The 18,148-nt window shown below is 42.7% G+C and overlaps 2 protein-coding genes across 3 annotated transcripts; one reads left to right on the forward strand and one right to left on the reverse strand.

Annotated features, from left to right (window-relative positions):
- Nucleotides 1-164: 164 nt before the first annotated feature.
- On the forward strand, nucleotides 165-9,081 carry usp39 (ubiquitin specific peptidase 39). Of its 2 annotated transcripts, none has more exons than XM_030778682.1 (13): nucleotides 165-279; nucleotides 934-1,012; nucleotides 1,140-1,234; nucleotides 1,346-1,482; nucleotides 1,822-1,974; nucleotides 3,406-3,631; nucleotides 4,358-4,432; nucleotides 4,617-4,684; nucleotides 4,814-5,002; nucleotides 6,940-7,082; nucleotides 7,956-8,091; nucleotides 8,373-8,459; nucleotides 8,766-9,081. In XM_030778682.1, the coding sequence occupies exons 1-13, from the start codon at nucleotides 231-233 to the stop codon at nucleotides 8,814-8,816; spliced, it is 1,488 nt and encodes a 495-aa protein (XP_030634542.1). In that variant the 5' UTR covers nucleotides 165-230; the 3' UTR covers nucleotides 8,817-9,081. The 2 variants fall into 2 exon arrangements, with proteins under 2 accessions (XP_030634542.1, XP_030634551.1); XM_030778691.1 differs by having other exon boundaries at nucleotides 940-1,012.
- Nucleotides 9,082-9,587: 506 nt separating this feature from the next.
- sftpbb (surfactant protein Bb) lies at nucleotides 9,588-16,399 on the reverse strand. Its single transcript, XM_030786048.1, has 10 exons — nucleotides 16,328-16,399; nucleotides 15,777-15,835; nucleotides 14,597-14,668; nucleotides 13,777-13,902; nucleotides 13,395-13,523; nucleotides 13,176-13,256; nucleotides 12,783-12,966; nucleotides 12,130-12,272; nucleotides 10,329-10,409; nucleotides 9,588-10,046 (listed from the first exon to the last, which is right to left on the reverse strand). Exons 1-10 carry the CDS (start codon nucleotides 16,386-16,388, stop codon nucleotides 10,017-10,019), a joined length of 966 nt encoding a protein of 321 aa, XP_030641908.1. The 5' UTR covers nucleotides 16,389-16,399; the 3' UTR covers nucleotides 9,588-10,016.
- Between the last annotated feature and the right edge of the window lie 1,749 nt (nucleotides 16,400-18,148).

Raw genomic sequence — 18,148 nt, forward strand, 5'->3', positions numbered from 1 at the left:
ATGAGCTCTACTAAATAAAGTGAAGATATACTAAATTAAATGGGGCTGGAAAATGTTATCTAGTACACACATATCCTTGTTTCTTTCCGTAGTTATTTCCCGAGTTTGTAACCTGTCGGCCAGCATCTATGTTTTGCACGAGCGTAACCGGGAACTTCAATGAGAAACGCTTTCTACATCTGAGACAACAAATTACTATATCGTAGTGCAACCGTAATAGAGTTAACAGGATGGCAGGTGTGAAACGGGAGAGAGATATTGATGAAGATGAGGAGGAAGGTATGATATTAGAGAGATGACCGTTGTCTGATTATACTGCATGCAAAAGTTAGCTTGATAGGCTAAGTAGTAACATTCTCCATTATGATCTAGAACAATCGAGGTAGCATACGGCTAAGAAACAAGAAAAAAAGTATTTTTTATCTAAGTTACAGCTCTGAAAATGATCTTTCCCCTGTTTTGACTGCACAGTGCATTTTAATAGTTAAACAGATAATGAGAGGATCCTCTATAGGAGCACAGTGCTTAGCTGAGGTGGCCGGTCAAGCTGTGGCACAAGTTAAGGTTAAGGTAATGTTTACTGCTAGCTAATTTACTAGGGCCATTCAAGCTAAAGATGAACGAGAACTATTTGCCATTTGCAGTCCCTAGATTTTTAGTTTTGCACTGCTTAATTAGAAGTAGGCGAAGTTCTTAGTCTTAACCATAGGACACCAAATGAAAGCAGCAAGAAGGAGCTGAAGGGAAAGTTACACTGCAGTTCTGAAAATGCGACAGATTTAGATAAATTGTCTCCGAGAAGACAGGTACCGAATAGAACGGATGTGATGCATTATGGGTTCTTTTCTGAGCCAGCTAGCACTTTATGGCTGTGTGGAAAATCATTTTGGTGACGTTTATTCAGAGCTGGTACATCTTTTGACTTGTCCGCAGCGCCAGTGAAATTTAGTCGGCCTCAGGACGTGGAGGATCATAGGAGCCGCCACTGTCCATACCTCGATACGATCAACAGGTATGTGTTTTCACTAGGTCCTCTTCCTAAATAACATAACACATTCAGTGTGCTCACAGATTCCCTCAGAGGATTATGAAGCTGTCCAGAAACATTGTGACTTTTGTCTTTGCTTTTTGTTTTGTAGGAGTGTTTTGGACTTTGACTTTGAGAAGCTGTGCTCCATCTCTCTCTCACACATTAATGTCTATGCCTGTCTCATCTGTGGGAAATACTTCCAAGGTAAACACTCTGAGCAAACTTTCTTAATAAAACTGCTATGATACATTAGGGAATCAGCTCTGGATGGATTCTGCACTGTACAGTAATTTATTGTGTCTGTGTGTGTTTCAGGTAGAGGCCAGAAATCCCATGCCTACACACACAGTGTTCAGTTCTCACACCATGTCTTCCTCAATCTCCACACACTGAAGTTCTACTGTCTGCCTGACAATTATGAGATCATCGACTCCTCTCTTGAGGACATCACGGTCAGTACAGCCAATCACATCATCAGACTCACGGTCAGTACAGCCAGTCACGTCATCAGACACACCATCAGCAGAACTAGTGACATGTCATCAGACTCAGATTTACTCAGAGTAAACTGATCAGAAAGAGGAGGCAACTCAAAGCTAGGCTGTTGCTACTCAATCACTTGACAACTACAGAAAGGCCATGCTAACAGACTGGTAGAGTTTCTTTTTTAAAGTTTGGGATGTTAACAACATGTTAAAAGGGATCTTAAATGTAAGCAATGAAGCTTGTTTGTGCTAGGTACAGGTGACTCTGTGTTAAGTATGGGTTCTCAACTTTTTTCTTTATTTCAGTATGTACTGAAGCCAACATTCACCAAGCAGCACATTGCTAATCTGGACAAACAGGGAAAACTGTACAGAGCCTACGATGGCACAACCTACCTGCCTGGCATTGTGGGTCTTAACAATATCAAGGCCAATGACTATGCCAATGTGGTTCTGCAGGTAAGACTCATTCAGACTGAGCCATGAAAGGCCTTGCAGTGTGCTAAGACATGGCTAGGTGTCTGATGGTCCTGAACAGGCTGTGTTACCATGACGATTCTGTTTCATAGTGTACTCCCCTGGCCCTGTGTCTCAAACCAAAACCATTCAGCCTTCAGAGTATCCTAAACTGACAATTAAAATGCAGTTTATTTACAACAGCAGATGTTCACACACAGTACTCAGACATCTTGGTTCATATTAGGCGCTTTTGCACCGGAGGAACTTTTCCATAGTTCTTAGAACTGTTGGAGAAAGTACCCCCTTTTTCGCGTGTTCGCACCGCAGGAACTTAGAACGATTATAGTTCTTAGAACGCCGTTTTGAGGGGCCTTTTTAGCTCCTACTTCAGGGTAGGTACTTTCGCAGCGCAATGGGAACCTTGTTACGTAGGTGTACAGCCATTGGTCCAGACGCAGGCATAGATGATTGCAACCACCATTTTTAAAGATCCGTGCAAAATATAAAGTCTTAGAGCGTATTACATTTAGTTTTTGATATTCATGTCTAAAATGTCTTAAACTGTCTGGAATTGTAGGAGGGGAAACATGGTTTTATGTTTTATTTTACCGGTATTTTATATCCCCAACAATGACCATTTCTTCAACGTCCAATGTATATTTGTGCATTGAAGAGGTAGCGTACATTCCGCTTCGGTAGGTGCTAACCTAAAATAAGAATGTCTTTATCCAGCTAACGATTTGAGGGCTGCGGCGGGGAAAAGGGGAAAAAAACACGATGCTGCGAGTAAGCGTCAGGAACAAGCGCTATGCTAGCACCCAAAAAGTACTATGCCCATCGAGTCATTCACTGCTAATGCGGTGGTAAATGCATAAATGCAGGGAGACATTTTTTCCCCATTGGACTGGGTCTATCGCCGTACAGTTTTATTTTCGTTAATGAGAAGGCAGTTATATGTTATCTAATGTGCACTCAATATTTCTGTCATTCAAATTCAATAAAACTGGTTAATTGTGTATACTCTAGTTTGTCGATTTCTTTTGCTGCAGTAATGGCATTTTTTCCTTTTGGAGGTATTTAAAAGGTCTTAAAAGTCATTACATTTGTACTTAAAAATGTGCAGCTATCCATGGTTAGTCATAAACAACAGCTCTTAGCTGCTGTACCGTCGGCCGGCTTACGTCAGTTCAGCGTTCCTACCGGCGGTGCGAATGCAAACACAAAAAAGCCCTAGAACGTATGTAGGTCTAGGGGAAGCTCCCTAGGGGGTAGTTCCTATCAAATTAGACCCTAGAACTGTTCGGTCCGAAAGCGCCAATTATTGGAGTCGGTGACATCTGTCCTTATGGTGGTCTCATGATCAAACTGTATGTCAGTCATGCTGTTTTGTTTTATGAGAAGAAAAAGCTCTCATGGTCTTCTCCTGTCCAGGCTTTGTCTAACGTTCCTCCTCTGCGGAACTACTTCCTGGAGGAGGAGAACTACCGCGACATTCGCCGTCCACCGGGTGACATCATGTTCCTGCTGGTGCAGCGCTTCGGAGAACTCATGAGAAAACTGTGGAACCCGCGGAACTTCAAAGCCCATGTGTCTCCACATGAGATGCTGCAGGCCGTGGTCCTCTGCAGCAGGAAGACCTTCCAGATCACCAAACAGGGTAAAGAACCAGACCAAACAGGGTAAAGAACCAGACCAGACAGGGTAAAGAAGAGGGCCAGAGAGGGGAGAGAACCAGGCTAAAGACACACCATGGCCTGCCTGGGAATTTGGGCTTGAGTTTGGCTTTTTTGAGTTTTGGCTTTTCGTTCATCATAGACTCTTTTTTTGGTATAGGTAAATTTTTCTTCCACAGCACAAGTTTTATGAACAGTAACTACTCAGACAGATCCGACTACAATGAGTGGCCTTTTAGGCTGGATTCTGTGGATGAAGCAGATGTAATATTTGTAATTTGTGCTCTGAGGAGGTGTGTTGTAGAAAAGACTTCAGGTGGAATGGTGTGTGCTTTGTTTTCAGTTTAGATTACACACAGTGTGTATTAGTGTCTGTGAATTTGATGTGGTAAAGCTTAGATTAATGTAGCCTTCAGTTTGTATTTTAGGGACTAGGTAAATATTTTAGGGAAATGCAGGCGTGGAAAAAGTAAAAGTACTCTTGCTGAAAAAAAGTACTCTAAGGTGAGTTAATGTATCCCTCCTGAAAAATACTTAAGTAAGAGTAAAATAGTCACTCATTGACAGTTTACAAAAATGGTTGTCAGTTTAACTCAGAGTACTTTTTGTAGCCAGTGTACTTCTACTTTCACTTTTCCCACTCCTGGGAAAATGTGAGTAGGTTGAAGCAGGCCTGCAGGCAAAGTGTCATAATGCTTTTTGTCCTGTAGGGGATGCTGTGGACTTCTTGTGTTGGTTCCTAAATGCCTTGCACGGAGCCCTCGGTGGAACTAAAAAGAAACCATGTAAGCTTGCTCTATTCTTTGTGTGTGTGTGTTTGAATCCTTGTTGTGTCCCTTTTATCTGTCTATGAGTAGTTTAGTGAGCAATTCAGTTTGCAGAGATAAAACCCTTGTAGGTCATCAGTATGTATGTATTGTGTATTATGTCTGTTGTAATAAACCAAACCTGTCATCATTCTCCGAACAGCGATTATAACAGAGGCGTTCCAGGGCTCCATGCGTATTTTCTCCAAGAAACTGCCCCATCCAGACCTGGTGAGGGACTGTGTTCGTGGCTCAACGCTCTAACACTCCCACACACATGACCCTTTGTTCTGATTTACTATGGATTCATGTCACTGTGTCATTAAAACTCCTCTGAACTTCCTTTGTCTCCTTCCTTAGCCTGCAGAGGAGAAGGAGGCCCTGCTTCTAAAGGAGGAGTACCAGGAGGTGATGTCAGAGTCTACCTTCCTGTACCTGACCCTTGACCTCCCCACCGCTCCCCTCTATAAGGATGAGAAGGAGCAGCTGATTATTCCACAGGTCCCTCTCTTTAACATCCTGGCCAAGTTTAACGGCATCACTGAGAAGGTACAGACTGCCCTCCCTCCACCCATCACTGTCCAGCTCCAGCTATCACAACCATGGCAGCTCACCTTCCACTCGGGAGAATGGTTTCCACAGTGTGTTTTGAAAGCGGCTGTGCAGGCAGATCAGTACACTCACCAGGCTATGGTATCATAGGGTTTCAGTCTGTTACTGTCTGTGTCGTTACACTGGGAAGCTGCGGTGGACTGTGAAGCCCAAGATTTAATTGTGACAAATCTTCGGCTTCATGTTCATTCAGTGGTTTCTATGCTCAGTGATCAGACAGGGAGCTGCTTCAGACCCACAGTACTAGTTACTGTACGGTATCTGCAGACGGCAGGCTGGAGAAGAGACTGAGAGACCGGGGAGCCTGTCCTGTAAGAGTATGAGTACGATTGACCGTGGACATAAGTGGGGAGCCTGTCCTATAAGAGTATGAGTACGATTGACTGTGGACATAAGTGGGGAGCCTGTCCTATAACAGTATGAGTACGATTGACTGTGGACATAAGTGGGGAGCCTGTCCTATAAGAGTATGAGTACGATTGACTGTGGACATAAGTGGGGAGCCTGTCCTATAAGAGTATGAGTACGATTGACTGTGGACATAAGTGGGGAGCCTGTCCTATAAGAGTATGAGTACGATTGACTGTGGACATAAGTGGGGAGCCTGTCCTATAAGAGTATGAGTACGATTGACTGTGGACATAAGTGGGGAGCCTGTCCTATAAGAGTATGAGTACGATTGACTGTGGACATAAGTGGGGAGCCTGTCCTATAAGAGTATGAGTACGATTGACTGTGGACATAAGTGGGGAGCCTGTCCTATAAGAGTATGAGTACGATTGACTGTGGACATAAGTGGGGAGCCTGTCCTATAAGAGTATGAGTACGATTGACTGTGGACATAAGTGGGGAGCCTGTCCTATAAGAGTATGAGTACGATTGACTGTGGACATAAGTGGGGAGCATGTCCTATAAGACTATGAGTACGATTGACTGTGGACATAAGTGGGGAGCCTGTCCTATAAGAGTATTAGGACAATTGACTGTGGACATAAGTGGGGAGCCTGTCCTATAAGAGTATGAGTACGATTGACTGTGGACATAAGTGGGGAGCCTGTCCTATAAGAGTATGAGTACGATTGACCGTGGACATAAGTGGGGAGCCTGTCCTATAAGAGTATTAGGACGATTGACTGTGGACATAAGTGGGGAGCCTGTCCTATAAGAGTATTAGGACGATTGACTGTGGACATAAGTGGGGAGCCTTTCCTGTAAGAGTATGAGTACGATTGACTGTGGACATAAGTGGGGAGCCTGTCCTATAAGAGTATTAGGACGATTGACTGTGGACATAAGTGGGGAGCCTGTCCTATAAGAGTATGAGTACGATTGACCGTGGACATAAGTGGGGAGCCTGTCCTATAAGAGTATGAGTACGATTGACCGTGGACATAAGTGGGGAGCCTGTCCTATAAGAGTATGAGTACGATTGACCGTGGACATAAGTGGGGAGCCTGTCCTATAAGAGTATTAGGACGATTGACTGTGGACATAAGTGGGGAGCCTGTCCTATAAGAGTATTAGGACGATTGACTGTGGACATAAGTGGGGAGCCTTTCCTGTAAGAGTATGAGTACGATTGACTGTGGACATAAGTGGGGAGCCTGTCCTATAAGAGTATTAGGACGATTGACTGTGGACATAAGTATGGTGGACTGTGGACATTAGTCATGGTTCCCACGGGTCCTTGAAATCCTTGAAAGTTTATGAATTTGAGGGGGGAAAAAAACCAAGGCCTTGAAAGTTTTTTGAAAATAGACATGGGTCATTGAAAGTGCTAGGAAGTGCTTATATATTTTGTGCAAGAATAGAATTTGAAGTTCTTTTCTAATTTTTTTGTGCATTTGTTTTTTGTTTGTGTAACTTTTCTCCAGGAGTACAAAACCTACAAGGAGAACTTCCTTAAAAGGTTTCAGCTGACCAAACTGCCACCCTATCTCATTTTCTGCATCAAAAGATTCACCAAGAACAACTTCTTTGTGGAGAAAAACCCCACCATTGTCAACTTCCCTATTACGTGAGTGTCTCTGTTCCTCGTTCTGCACTGAAAAACCTGAAACGACAGGTAAAACGGAGGCTAACATGTACAGGGACACATCACATGCTTATCCGGGAATTTCACTGGCACAGTTTACCACCCCCAGGCTTCTTCATATATGTTGTGTTTGTTTTTTTTCTTCTCTTTTGTCTGTCTGGTGATAGCGGATAGCGGGATTATTATAGTTAATGAAAACCAAGACTAAAACTAAAACTAGCAGTGTAAAAACAATTTTGTTAACTGAAATAAAAATAAAAAATGACAGTTTTCAAAAACACGAAAACTAAATAAAAACCACAATGAACAATGCAACATGAACTAAAACAAAATAGAAGTGCAGGTAAAATCAGCTTCATTTTCATTTCGTTTTCTTTATTCCTTTTTCAGCTGTGTGTTGGAACCCATTGACAGGGTTCCCCAAGGCTTCCCACAGTAACCACTGCTCTGACTTTAATTCCACACAATCAGAATCAGCTCATTCAATAAAAACCAGTCTGTAAGTCCAGCTGGTGCAGCGTTGCTGTGTTCAGTGTGGGGACATGTGTTCAGTGTGGGAATACGTGTTCAGTGTGAGGATGGGTCACAGCAGTACAGTGCAGGGAAGGCAGGATGAGGCAGCTGAGCTGCAGAGTGGGACTGATGTGAGTTGGTCTGGGTTTGTTGGAGTCTTCTGCTGAGTCCTGTGTGAGAGAGAGGCAGAGTGAGGCAGAGGCATCAGTGAGATTGAATGCCTGAGACTTAGAGACAAGGAGCTCCACGGCTGTTAGTCACACAGGTTATCTCATGGTGTGTTGATTGATAAGGTGTTTGCATGTCCCTGTTTGTGCTGACCGTGTCTCTCCTCTCACACAGGAATGTGGACCTGCGGGATTACCTGACGGAGGAGGCCCAGGCCTCCGGGATAGACACCACCTATGACCTGGTGGCCAACGTGGTGCATGATGGGAAACCTTCGGAGGGGGCGTACAGGATTCATGTTCTGCATCATGTGAGTTTGTTACATGCCTGATATAGTCGTCATAGAGTGACAAACCAGCAATATCACAGCACCATGTTCCTCTGAAACGCCTTAGAGCCAAGGGTTGGCAGGTTTAAAGTAATGGCAGAAAAGGTGTAATGTTTGAAAAATAAATCGAAAATAGATTTTATTTAGTTTCATAATGATGGAACATCCTTTCAAACAAACATATCTTCTTCCTGGTCACATGAATATTTTACTGTGTTTTTGTGTGTGCATTTGTGTATATTTGTGTGTTTGTGTGTAATCAGGGCACAGGGAAATGGTATGAGCTGCAGGACCTTCAGGTGATTGACATCCTGCCACAGATGATCACCCTGTCTGAGGCCTATATCCAGGTCAGCCCTGTTTAAGACCCTGTTTAAATCAGATGATCACCCTGTCTGGGGCCTATGTTCAGGCCAGCCCTGTTTAAGACCCTGTTTAAATCAGATGATCACCCTGTCTGGGGCCTATGTTCAGGCCAGCCCTGTTTAAGACCCTGTTTAAATCAGATGATCACCCTGTCTGGGGCCTATGTTCAGGCCAGCCCTGTTTCTCTGCCTCACCCCACACATTAGCTTCTCATTGAAATGCTTCACCCTATACATAAGCCCTTCGCTGTGCGAGCTGCTCACAGTCTGTGTGTTTCATGTGTGTTACAGATCTGGAAAAGACGAGAGAGTGAAGAGTCAAACAGCCACACAGGAGCATGACTGAGGCCTATTCTGTGTCACAAATGGGAATTCGCCATCTTCAGCCGTTTAGAAGCCCCCAAAACCCCTTAAGCCTACTGTTATGAGTGTGACAGCAGCAGGCAGAGTACGGGGACCTCACACCTTCACACACGACACCATGGCCTTTGGTCGTCTGACCAACACATCCATCTGTAGCCTGGTCTTTCTCTCTCTCTCTGCTGTGTACAGCTGATTTTCTCACACTCACCTGTGGGGATGAATCAAAAGACTTTGTTTTACCCATGTCTTAGCTGAATTTTTTTTGTGTGTAAGAAGAGACTTGTCTGCCTTAGTTAGAGAACCTGTAATATGTCTTTGTGTTTTTTTTCTATTAAAACTGGGGAAAAAAAAACACAGTGAGAAACTGGTATTGTTATTGTTTCCAAGACTCAACTATCTTGAACATTACTTTAAGATAAAATCTCTAAAGTCAGTCATCTCTTTGTGATACTGGGAATAATAAATGTTAAGTTGGTTGCTACAATGTTGTTAATGACATTGTTAAAGAAGCCCAATGTGAAACCTTGTCCCAGTCAGGTGTCTGCAGGAAGTCAGGTGTCAACAGGGACTTGAGTGTATGCAGGAAGGTCATTTTTATATATGATACTTTTATAACTACTTTGAACTACTGCTAAAGATAAATGACAGAGCCCAAACACGAGAGAAAATTAAAAAGGATTTTAATGAACACAGGAGGCATGGGACATTTTCTGACTCTGTGTTACAGTTGTATCACAGCTCAGTCACGTGTTCTGTTCATCCCAGTAAACATGTATTAGTAGCCCTGAGCAACTTATCACTAATGAGGAATACAGGGAAGAGGAACTTCAAAATTATGCATTTGTCATTAGAATTTACAGCGCAGACCTGAAATATGAGATATTCTTCAAGCAGGAATTATAACAAAGCTATACAAATGAAAATTGTTTGCCAAGCACCTGTACCATTTTGATGTCTCTTTGAAGTGATCTGGTCCATATTTAACAATAACAGAAAGCAAAGACTTAAAATGATTTTACACACATGAGACATTATAATCATTCTCCAGCAGGAAGTGGTCAGTGCATCGAAATCAGTAGCCTGCTGTTCTTAGATCAGTGACCTGGTGTCCACTGATATAACTGAGTGCATCACAGATTAACAGGTAGAAACATTCAGCTGGTAGATCCAGGACGTCTTTCAGTTGTACACCTGACAGAGAAGGTCCTCCTATACACAGAAAAGCACATAACCGAGAGATCAAGTTTGTAATCAGGAGATCTGCTACAAGCTCATTTTTCAGCTGGAATCAGCTGTGTAGTTCTGTGATATAAGATCATGTTGGTTTGTGTCAGTAAAAGCAAATCTTAACTTCCAAACATTTTAAATCCAGCTGATCTTTGGGAAAAGAATATTCTAGAGAGAAAATTGTACTGGAGCTTTAGGATTCCACAGTCGATTGGACACAGGGTCTCTGTTTGTTTCTTTGTTGTTTTTTGTTTGTTTAATTACCTCACATGCATTAATGGCATCTTTCTGCTTTCCAAGAATCCCCAACAGCCTGGGACCATAGTAACGAGTGAAGACTTCACACTGGGGAAGAGCAGAGTGAACACAGATATTACACACCAGTTGACTGATTCAATCCTCTACATAATGTACAGCTTTGACTGTTGTGTAAGAAGGGGACATGGTTTACTGGAGTCTGACCCTAAAACAAACCAAGAGTATTTTGGGATCATTCATTTTTTCATTGCTTAAACTCATAACTGTATGGAAACACAAGCATGATCAAATTCTTCAGAAACATAATGTTATGACTGTAATGTTATGACACTCTGAGCAGCTGGCTTTGGTGAGCAGTGTAACTTGGTTGAAGGGGAGGCCCATATGTCCATTCATACATAAATGACATGAAAATCAGTCACTTATGTTCAGCAACAGCCATGTCCACAGCACAGTGAGACAGCTGGGTCTTGTCTGTGGGCAGTCAGACGTGTAAGACGCTGTGTCCTGTACTGGTTATAATGGTCTTGTCTGTGGGCAGTCAGACGTGTAAGACGCTGTGTCCTGTACTGGTCATAATGGTCTTGTCTGTGGGCAGTCAGACGTGTAAGACACTGTGTCCTGTACTGGTCATAATGGTCTTGTCTGTGGGCAGTCAGACGTGTAAGACACTGTGTCCTGTACTGGTTATAATGGTCTTGTCTGTGGGCAGTCAGACGTGTAAGACGCTGTGTCCTGTACTGGTTATAATGGTCTTGCCTGTGGGCAGTCAGACGTGTAAGACGCTGTGTCCTGTACTGGTTATAATGGTCTTGTCTGTGGGCAGTCAGACGTGTAAGACGCTGTGTCCTGTACTGGTTATAATGGTCTTGTCTGTGGGCAGTCAGACGTGTAAGACGCTGTGTCCTGTACTGGTTATAATGGTCTTGTCTGTGGGCAGTCAGACGTGTAAGACACTGTGTCCTGTACTGGTTATAATGGTCTTGTCTGTGGGCATTCAGACATGTAAGACACTGTGTCCTGTACTGGTTATAATGGTCTTGCCTGTGGGCAGTCAGACGTGTAAGACGCTGTGTCCTGTACTGGTTATAATGGTCTTGTCTGTGGGCAGTCAGACATGTAAGACGCTGTGTCCTGTACTGGTTATAATGGTCTTGTCTGTGGGCAGTCAGACATGTAAGACGCTGTGTCCTGTACTGGTTATAATGGTCTTGTCTGTGGGCAGTCAGACGTGTAAGACGCTGTGTCCTGTACTGGTTATAATGGTCTTGTCTGTGGGCATTCAGACATGTAAGACACTGTGTCCTGTACTGGTTATAATGGTCTTGCCTTTGGGCAGTCAGACGTGTAAGACGCTGTGTCCTGTACTGGTTATAATGGTCTTGTCTGTGGGCAGTCAGACGTGTAAGACGCTGTGTCCTGTACTGGTTATAATGGTCTTGTCTGTGGGCAGTCAGACGTGTAAGACGCTGTGTCCTGTACTGGTTATAATGGTCTTGTCTGTGGGCAGTCAGACGTGTAAGACGCTGTGTCCTGTACTGGTTATAATGGTCTTGTCTGTGGGCAGTCAGACGTGTAAGACGCTGTGTCCTGTACTGGTTATAATGGTCTTGCCTGTGGGCAGTCAGACGTGTAAGACGCTGTGTCCTGTACTGGTTATAATGGTCTTGTCTGTGGGCAGTCAGACGTGTAAGACGCTGTGTCCTGTACTGGTTATAATGGTCTTGTCTGTGGGCAGTCAGACATGTAAGACGCTGTGTCCTGTACTGGTTATAATGGTGTTACGGGCTGGTCTGTAAAACAGTACCTCAGGAATGGCATTTGGGTGCAGCGTGCATAACTTCTTGAGGAAAGAAGAGTTCTGGAGCTCAGTTGCGTTCTGGCCGAGGTGGAACTGGGTCAGAACTGCCAGGATTTTACAGGAATCACAGGCTGAGGGTTGACGGATCTCTGTTGGGGAGACGTCTCTGATGGAGCATGAGTAGGTCGGTGAGAGACTGTGTGTGAGTGTGTGTGTCAGTGCAGTGAGTGAGCTGCTGAGATTTTGTGTGTGTGAGTGTGTGTGTGAGTGTGTGTGTGAGCATGTGTGCAGTTAAATTAGTGGTTCACTGAGACACTGTATGTGATTGTGATTCCTTTAAGGGGATTCAATAGAAGTTGTTTGAAGTAACTGGTGCCTGACAGTGTTTTTCTCTTTTGGAAACATAAAAAAGTGACTGAGTACTCCATTAACCCCTTTGATGAATAATATTTTGATAACACTGGAAATCACTGGAATCACCCTAATGAATATGAGTGAGACACATCTCTGCACAATACAGGTATGAAAATGTAATAAAGGAGAAGAAAATGCTTATTATGTTTGTGTGCTTAGTGCAATGACCTGTGTATACGGACAAAGTAGAAATGAGCAGGTGTACCTGACTGTGTACCTGTGATGGGCATTTCCTGACTGTTTACCTGTGATGGGCGTTTCCTCAACCAGACAGAGGTGTAGCACAGCGCATATGGTGTGTGGGGTGGCAGATGACAGCAAGAAATCAACAATCTGTTTGCCATATTTCTCCATGAAGTTGTTACACTGGTCCAAGAAATGTTTGGGCAAGAGACTACAGATCTTTTCCAGGAGCCGCACCACAGTTTCCTTTGGGAGTCAGAGATTTTTGGAATTAGGAGATAAAAGATTTATCAGTTAACACATGATTGTAACTGCACCTTGTAGCTATGAGTCCAAAGATCACAAACGTGGATGAAATTCAGTCTGCACGTAAATCAAGATCTGGAGTGACTTATTTAGCTCCATAGACACTGGCTACATATTTTAAAGTACAATAAAAATGAAAAGTGTTATACTTCAGTTCTCTCCTTTGGCAACAGGCTCTCCAGTTCCTTGATGATAAAAAGGCAAAAGGTACACTGAGGGGTGATCTGCGCCTGAACGAGAAAGAGAGAGAGACAGACAGAGAAATAAAGGAGGAAGAGAGAGATTCTTTACACTTCAAATGTATCTTAAGTGTAGCACTGCCAAGATTTTGAAATGCTGGATAAGAACACACCCACACACACGTTTACCTGAAGACTAGTGCCTCTTATAGTCTCAGCCCGAATGACACCTGTCTCAGCCAACTGAATGGTCTCTCTGCTCTTTGAGTGGACAGAGCACAGTCCAATCACCACGCAGATATCACCCTCCCTGTGCCGCTGTGAACAGACAGTCACACCAACTTATCTGTCATGTATCAAATAAAAACCTATTTTACAAGTTAATAAATATTTCAGCAATTCAGTTTTTATACAGATTTATGAATTTTCTATATACAAAACCGAATAATAAAGTGAGATTGTTCAACAAGCACTGTGTGTGTGTGTCAGAGAGAGAGAGAGCGAGAGAGAAGACAGGGTCCATGTTTAATCATATGTTTGTAAATGCATGTATGGACGGCTCAGAGCTTACTGTAAAATCTGTGAAATGTTTTACGACCAGTGGCAGATACTTGTCGATCTCATCGATACACTGACTCTCAGCTTCCCCCCCGGGCAAACGCAGACACAGCTCCCTCAGTGTTCCCTTAATCAGGTCCTACAGGGAGGGAGACGCACTTAACCACTGTGTGTGTGTGTGTGTTAAACAAATGTGAAAACGTTAAAATAATTAGCACTAGCAATTTCATGACAGAATCAATTTATATGATACAAATATATGTGCTAAATATATGGTATATTTGTAACTCTCTCTGATTAATGCAGATTATGGCTACATTCACAGAGAGAGAGAGAGAGAGAGAGAGAGAGAGAGGGACAGTGGAGATGCAAAACTGTGTTCAAGGAAATATTTAAATGAGAAAGAGAAGGGTGGATGGAGTGAGACTGCAAGTATGTAGACGAAAATAACACACTTCCCCAAATGCACCTCAAATAATGAACCCAGAAAGTCTTTCACTTCTGTATTTCTGTTCACTTTTTCATGTTTAAACAAGAAGTTTGTTGCCAAAGTAAAGTCTACAATGTGACCTAAACCAGTATTGGTTGAAAGTTCTGAACAGTATTTCACACACTCACCCTTCGTTTTACGTTAATTGTTTTGAACAATGTTTTTCACATACACCCTTTGTTTTAAATTAAGTGGGTGTTTGATGTTTCATGTGTTAGTCAGCACTCTGTAAAAGCCCAGTGGTTTGGAGCCGCTCTTTCACACCCTACACTCTGTAAAAATATGCATTAGTGGATTTTTGTGCACATAACGCTCACATGAGTGTGTATGTGTCTACACTCACCTGTGTGTCTTCATGAGAGATCATGTCACTAAACAGCTCGATGATCTTGGTACACTCCTCACACATGTTTGTCTGAAGGGAGACAAAATGTCTCATATTCAGGCTGAACAAAGCTTACCACTTTGCTAAAGGTTTTTTTTCTTGCTTGTTTCATGAAATCTATGCCAAAATGCACAGAAATAGAAGTCAAATAATTATTTTTACAAAACTACAAATAGGTGAATTTCAAATGGCACCAAATCCTCAAGCTGACTGATGTGAGGAGACCCTGTCTGTCTGGCTGTGGACAGGACACTGTCTGTCATACACAGTGCATTTTGTCTTATTGACACCATATAGGCTTTTTAACACTTACCAAACAGAACTGTCAAGAGCAATCACAACACTGTATTTCAGTTAGAAGGGAGGACAGCATAAAGGTGTATTTAAGGCATGTTTGCTCAGTGGCGTGCTAACACTGACAAGAGTCTACTGATAGGCAGTGCTAGTTTCAGACAGAATGTTCATTCTCTGCTGTTACTGGTGGTGTCAACTCTCTCAGCAGACACTGCTGTTGGAATAGAAGACTCACTGAACATTCAAATGATCCTGAAACCAAATATCAAACCTCAGTCTTCCATTGCTCTGTTGTCATTTAAAACACTCTTCCTTCATGTTTCACAATCACATTTCTGAATCACTGGAGTAAGTCTTAAAATAACATAATGAATGAAAAATGAGAGTGACTACTCAGAACAACAACCGTGGACAAATCTAAAGAAATCCACAACTGAATCCAGCACCTGAAACAATGTGTTGGTAGAATTTCTTGCTTTTTCTAGACTACATAACTTCAAAGCACCTGATTTTTTCAAAACCTTTTTAATCTTTCCTCTTTCCCCAGAGTGAAAGAAGAAGTGAGCGTATTTGAGGGGGTTTTAAGTACTGTGATATTCACCCCTCTATATACAGACTTCCTCTGTGAAACAGAGGTAAGACAGAACGTGACACCCCATTGGGATATGAGAAGCAGAGGCTGTACTGTGTTACTCTGCAGTGAGTCCCATGAATACCTGTTGCTTGGTGACTTGTGAGTCAGTTGTTATCAGTAAAGATATCAAGTTAATTAATATAACTTGAAACTTGAATGCAAGTTACCATTTTTCTGTTGATTATTGAATTGAATGAAAAGATAACTCACCTTTTGCTGGACAGACAGACCAGAAATGAACTGAAAAGGATGGATGAACCTGGTCTGCCCTGTGGTTAAGACACACACATTCATAACTGTTCATAACACAGTACTGTACATGCACCACTGCACAGAGAAACGTTTACACAGTAACACCCCAGATTTTACATGTTGGATGCTTTCACGTTGCTGTGCAGATTGTATTATGAATTAGAGTTGATTAAATCCATCAGCCTACTCATAATTTCCAATTCGTTTTAATAGTTATTAAAATGACAAAGAAAGAAAAAAATATATATATACATATTATACAGGCTGATTGGCGATTATGAGGAAGACAGCCTACTGGCTGAGCATAATGGCCATAAACAGATCAACTGCGACGCTGTCCCATGCGCTGAAATCTCAGTTACTAAGTCCTTGCAAAAATATTTGTGTTCAGGTAATTAAAGGTTTAGTTATTACATGGCTCCCTATTCACACCTGACAAATTCTCCAGGACGTGTGAAAGGTAAGCATACGACTAAGGTACATTCAAAGTCAGTCATGAATGGTCTTACCCAACGGTAGAACGCAGACCAGGACGCATAACGCAAAGGTTAGAGACGACATCCTCGCCATGGAGATGCTGATGGAGGAATAACATGTGTCTAGCGCGCGCGCCGCGCTCGACTTATCTCTCGGAATGACAGCATCCTTAACTTTCAGGAAGTGCTACATGCAGAGCGAACCTATCAGAATGCAGATAGCTTTACACTGAAATTCTGGTGGACATGTTATGTGTGCGATATAAAGAGCGTACTCTCTGATCTCGAAATAATAAACTTTTATAACAGAAAAGCAGCACGCTGAAGAGTGAACAAATGACCTTACGTTTACAGTGAACACAATGGACATGAATATTTAGATGTTGGAATAATGGGGCAGTTAAATCGTTGACGTTATATCAAGAGATGTGATTAACTCGTTTGATTACAGTGTTTTGTAGGGTTGCAAAAAACAAACCTTTATGTATTTCAAAAACTGAGTCAGCCTTACGAGCACGACAACTTCTGATTCAGCGTTATTTACACCCAGTAGGCGATTCGTAGCGGGATGGGGGCGGGGGGCTGGGGGGAGTGCCATCCCCCTTATTAGCAAAATGATCAAAATGCATCCCCCTTGTTAACTTGCAATGCCCGTATATACTTCATGGAGTGGTGTCAGAGACCACTGAGCCATCTCCCCCCTGTTAGAAATAACAAATCGCCTACTGCTTATAGCGACAAGACAAGGCAAAACTGGCAGTTCATCAGCGGCTTGTCCAGAGAGAGAATCGTTCGAAATCTCTGTTCTGAATCCAGTTTACACCACATCACCGAGACACGTCATTCTAACCAATGTCACATACAGGAATTTCAACTTATTCAGTCTTACAGTGCGTCACAACGGCATATCATGATATCACACAGACAATCCGTACACGTGGTTCATCTACAGCCGTTCTGCGTAGAGTAATGTCATTTTGTCATGTTTGTCGTTTTGTTTCTCACGTGATATCCTTATTGTTTATGTGATTCCAACTTTGCACGCTGGGTGGTGCAACATAGTTGACTGAGGTTTGCATGTAAATGACCGCACTGGCAGTAAAGCAGATACAGATTACTTCAGTTTACTGGTTTTCAATCCATTCCTCATGGCCATCCTGTTCCTCACATTTTCGTTTCAGCCCCGCACTGCCACATCTGACCTCACTTACCAACTAATCACTGAGCCCTTAATTAGCTCAGTCAGAACAAAAGTTGCGGGCGCCGCACATTTGGCAGCTACTTTTTTCTTCTTTTTTTTATCAAGCGCTAAAAGAAAGCTATACGGACTGAGGGTTGAAAGTAGCTGTCCCTCAATGATCTATTTGATTTGCAAAAGCCAGTAGCCTACACAAACCACTAGTATTGCAGTTTTTATTCACACAGTACGTGTCATAGACGTCTATATGGACAAGACTAAGTTTTTAATGTATGGTTGATACAAATATCACACTAAGCTACGAAAACTAATATAAACCCTGGAATTATAATATCAACCGGTGGTCCACATTTTCTCTGGTATCCCACACGTTTTACAGAACTGCAACTGCAGTTTATTCGGAGCACCCATCTAATAACCGCTAAATGGCACATAAACGGATGAAGGTGTGTATATATTCAACACAACGAAACAGTTATCCTGGGAAAAACAGCTTTGACAATGTAAAGTCATGCTCTTACTGCTGCGCTGGGTAGAGAAAGTTGCCCCTTAATAAGATTTCGACCATCTCTGTTACAATCGGCAAAGGGACCCCAAACGCAGGGCACGGACTCAGAGACAGAATGAATGAGAAACGGTTCATTGTTCGCTCTCAG

Source organism: Chanos chanos, chromosome 1 (genome assembly GCF_902362185.1).
Source record: "Chanos chanos chromosome 1, fChaCha1.1, whole genome shotgun sequence".
Lineage (NCBI taxonomy): Eukaryota > Metazoa > Chordata > Actinopteri > Gonorynchiformes > Chanidae > Chanos > Chanos chanos.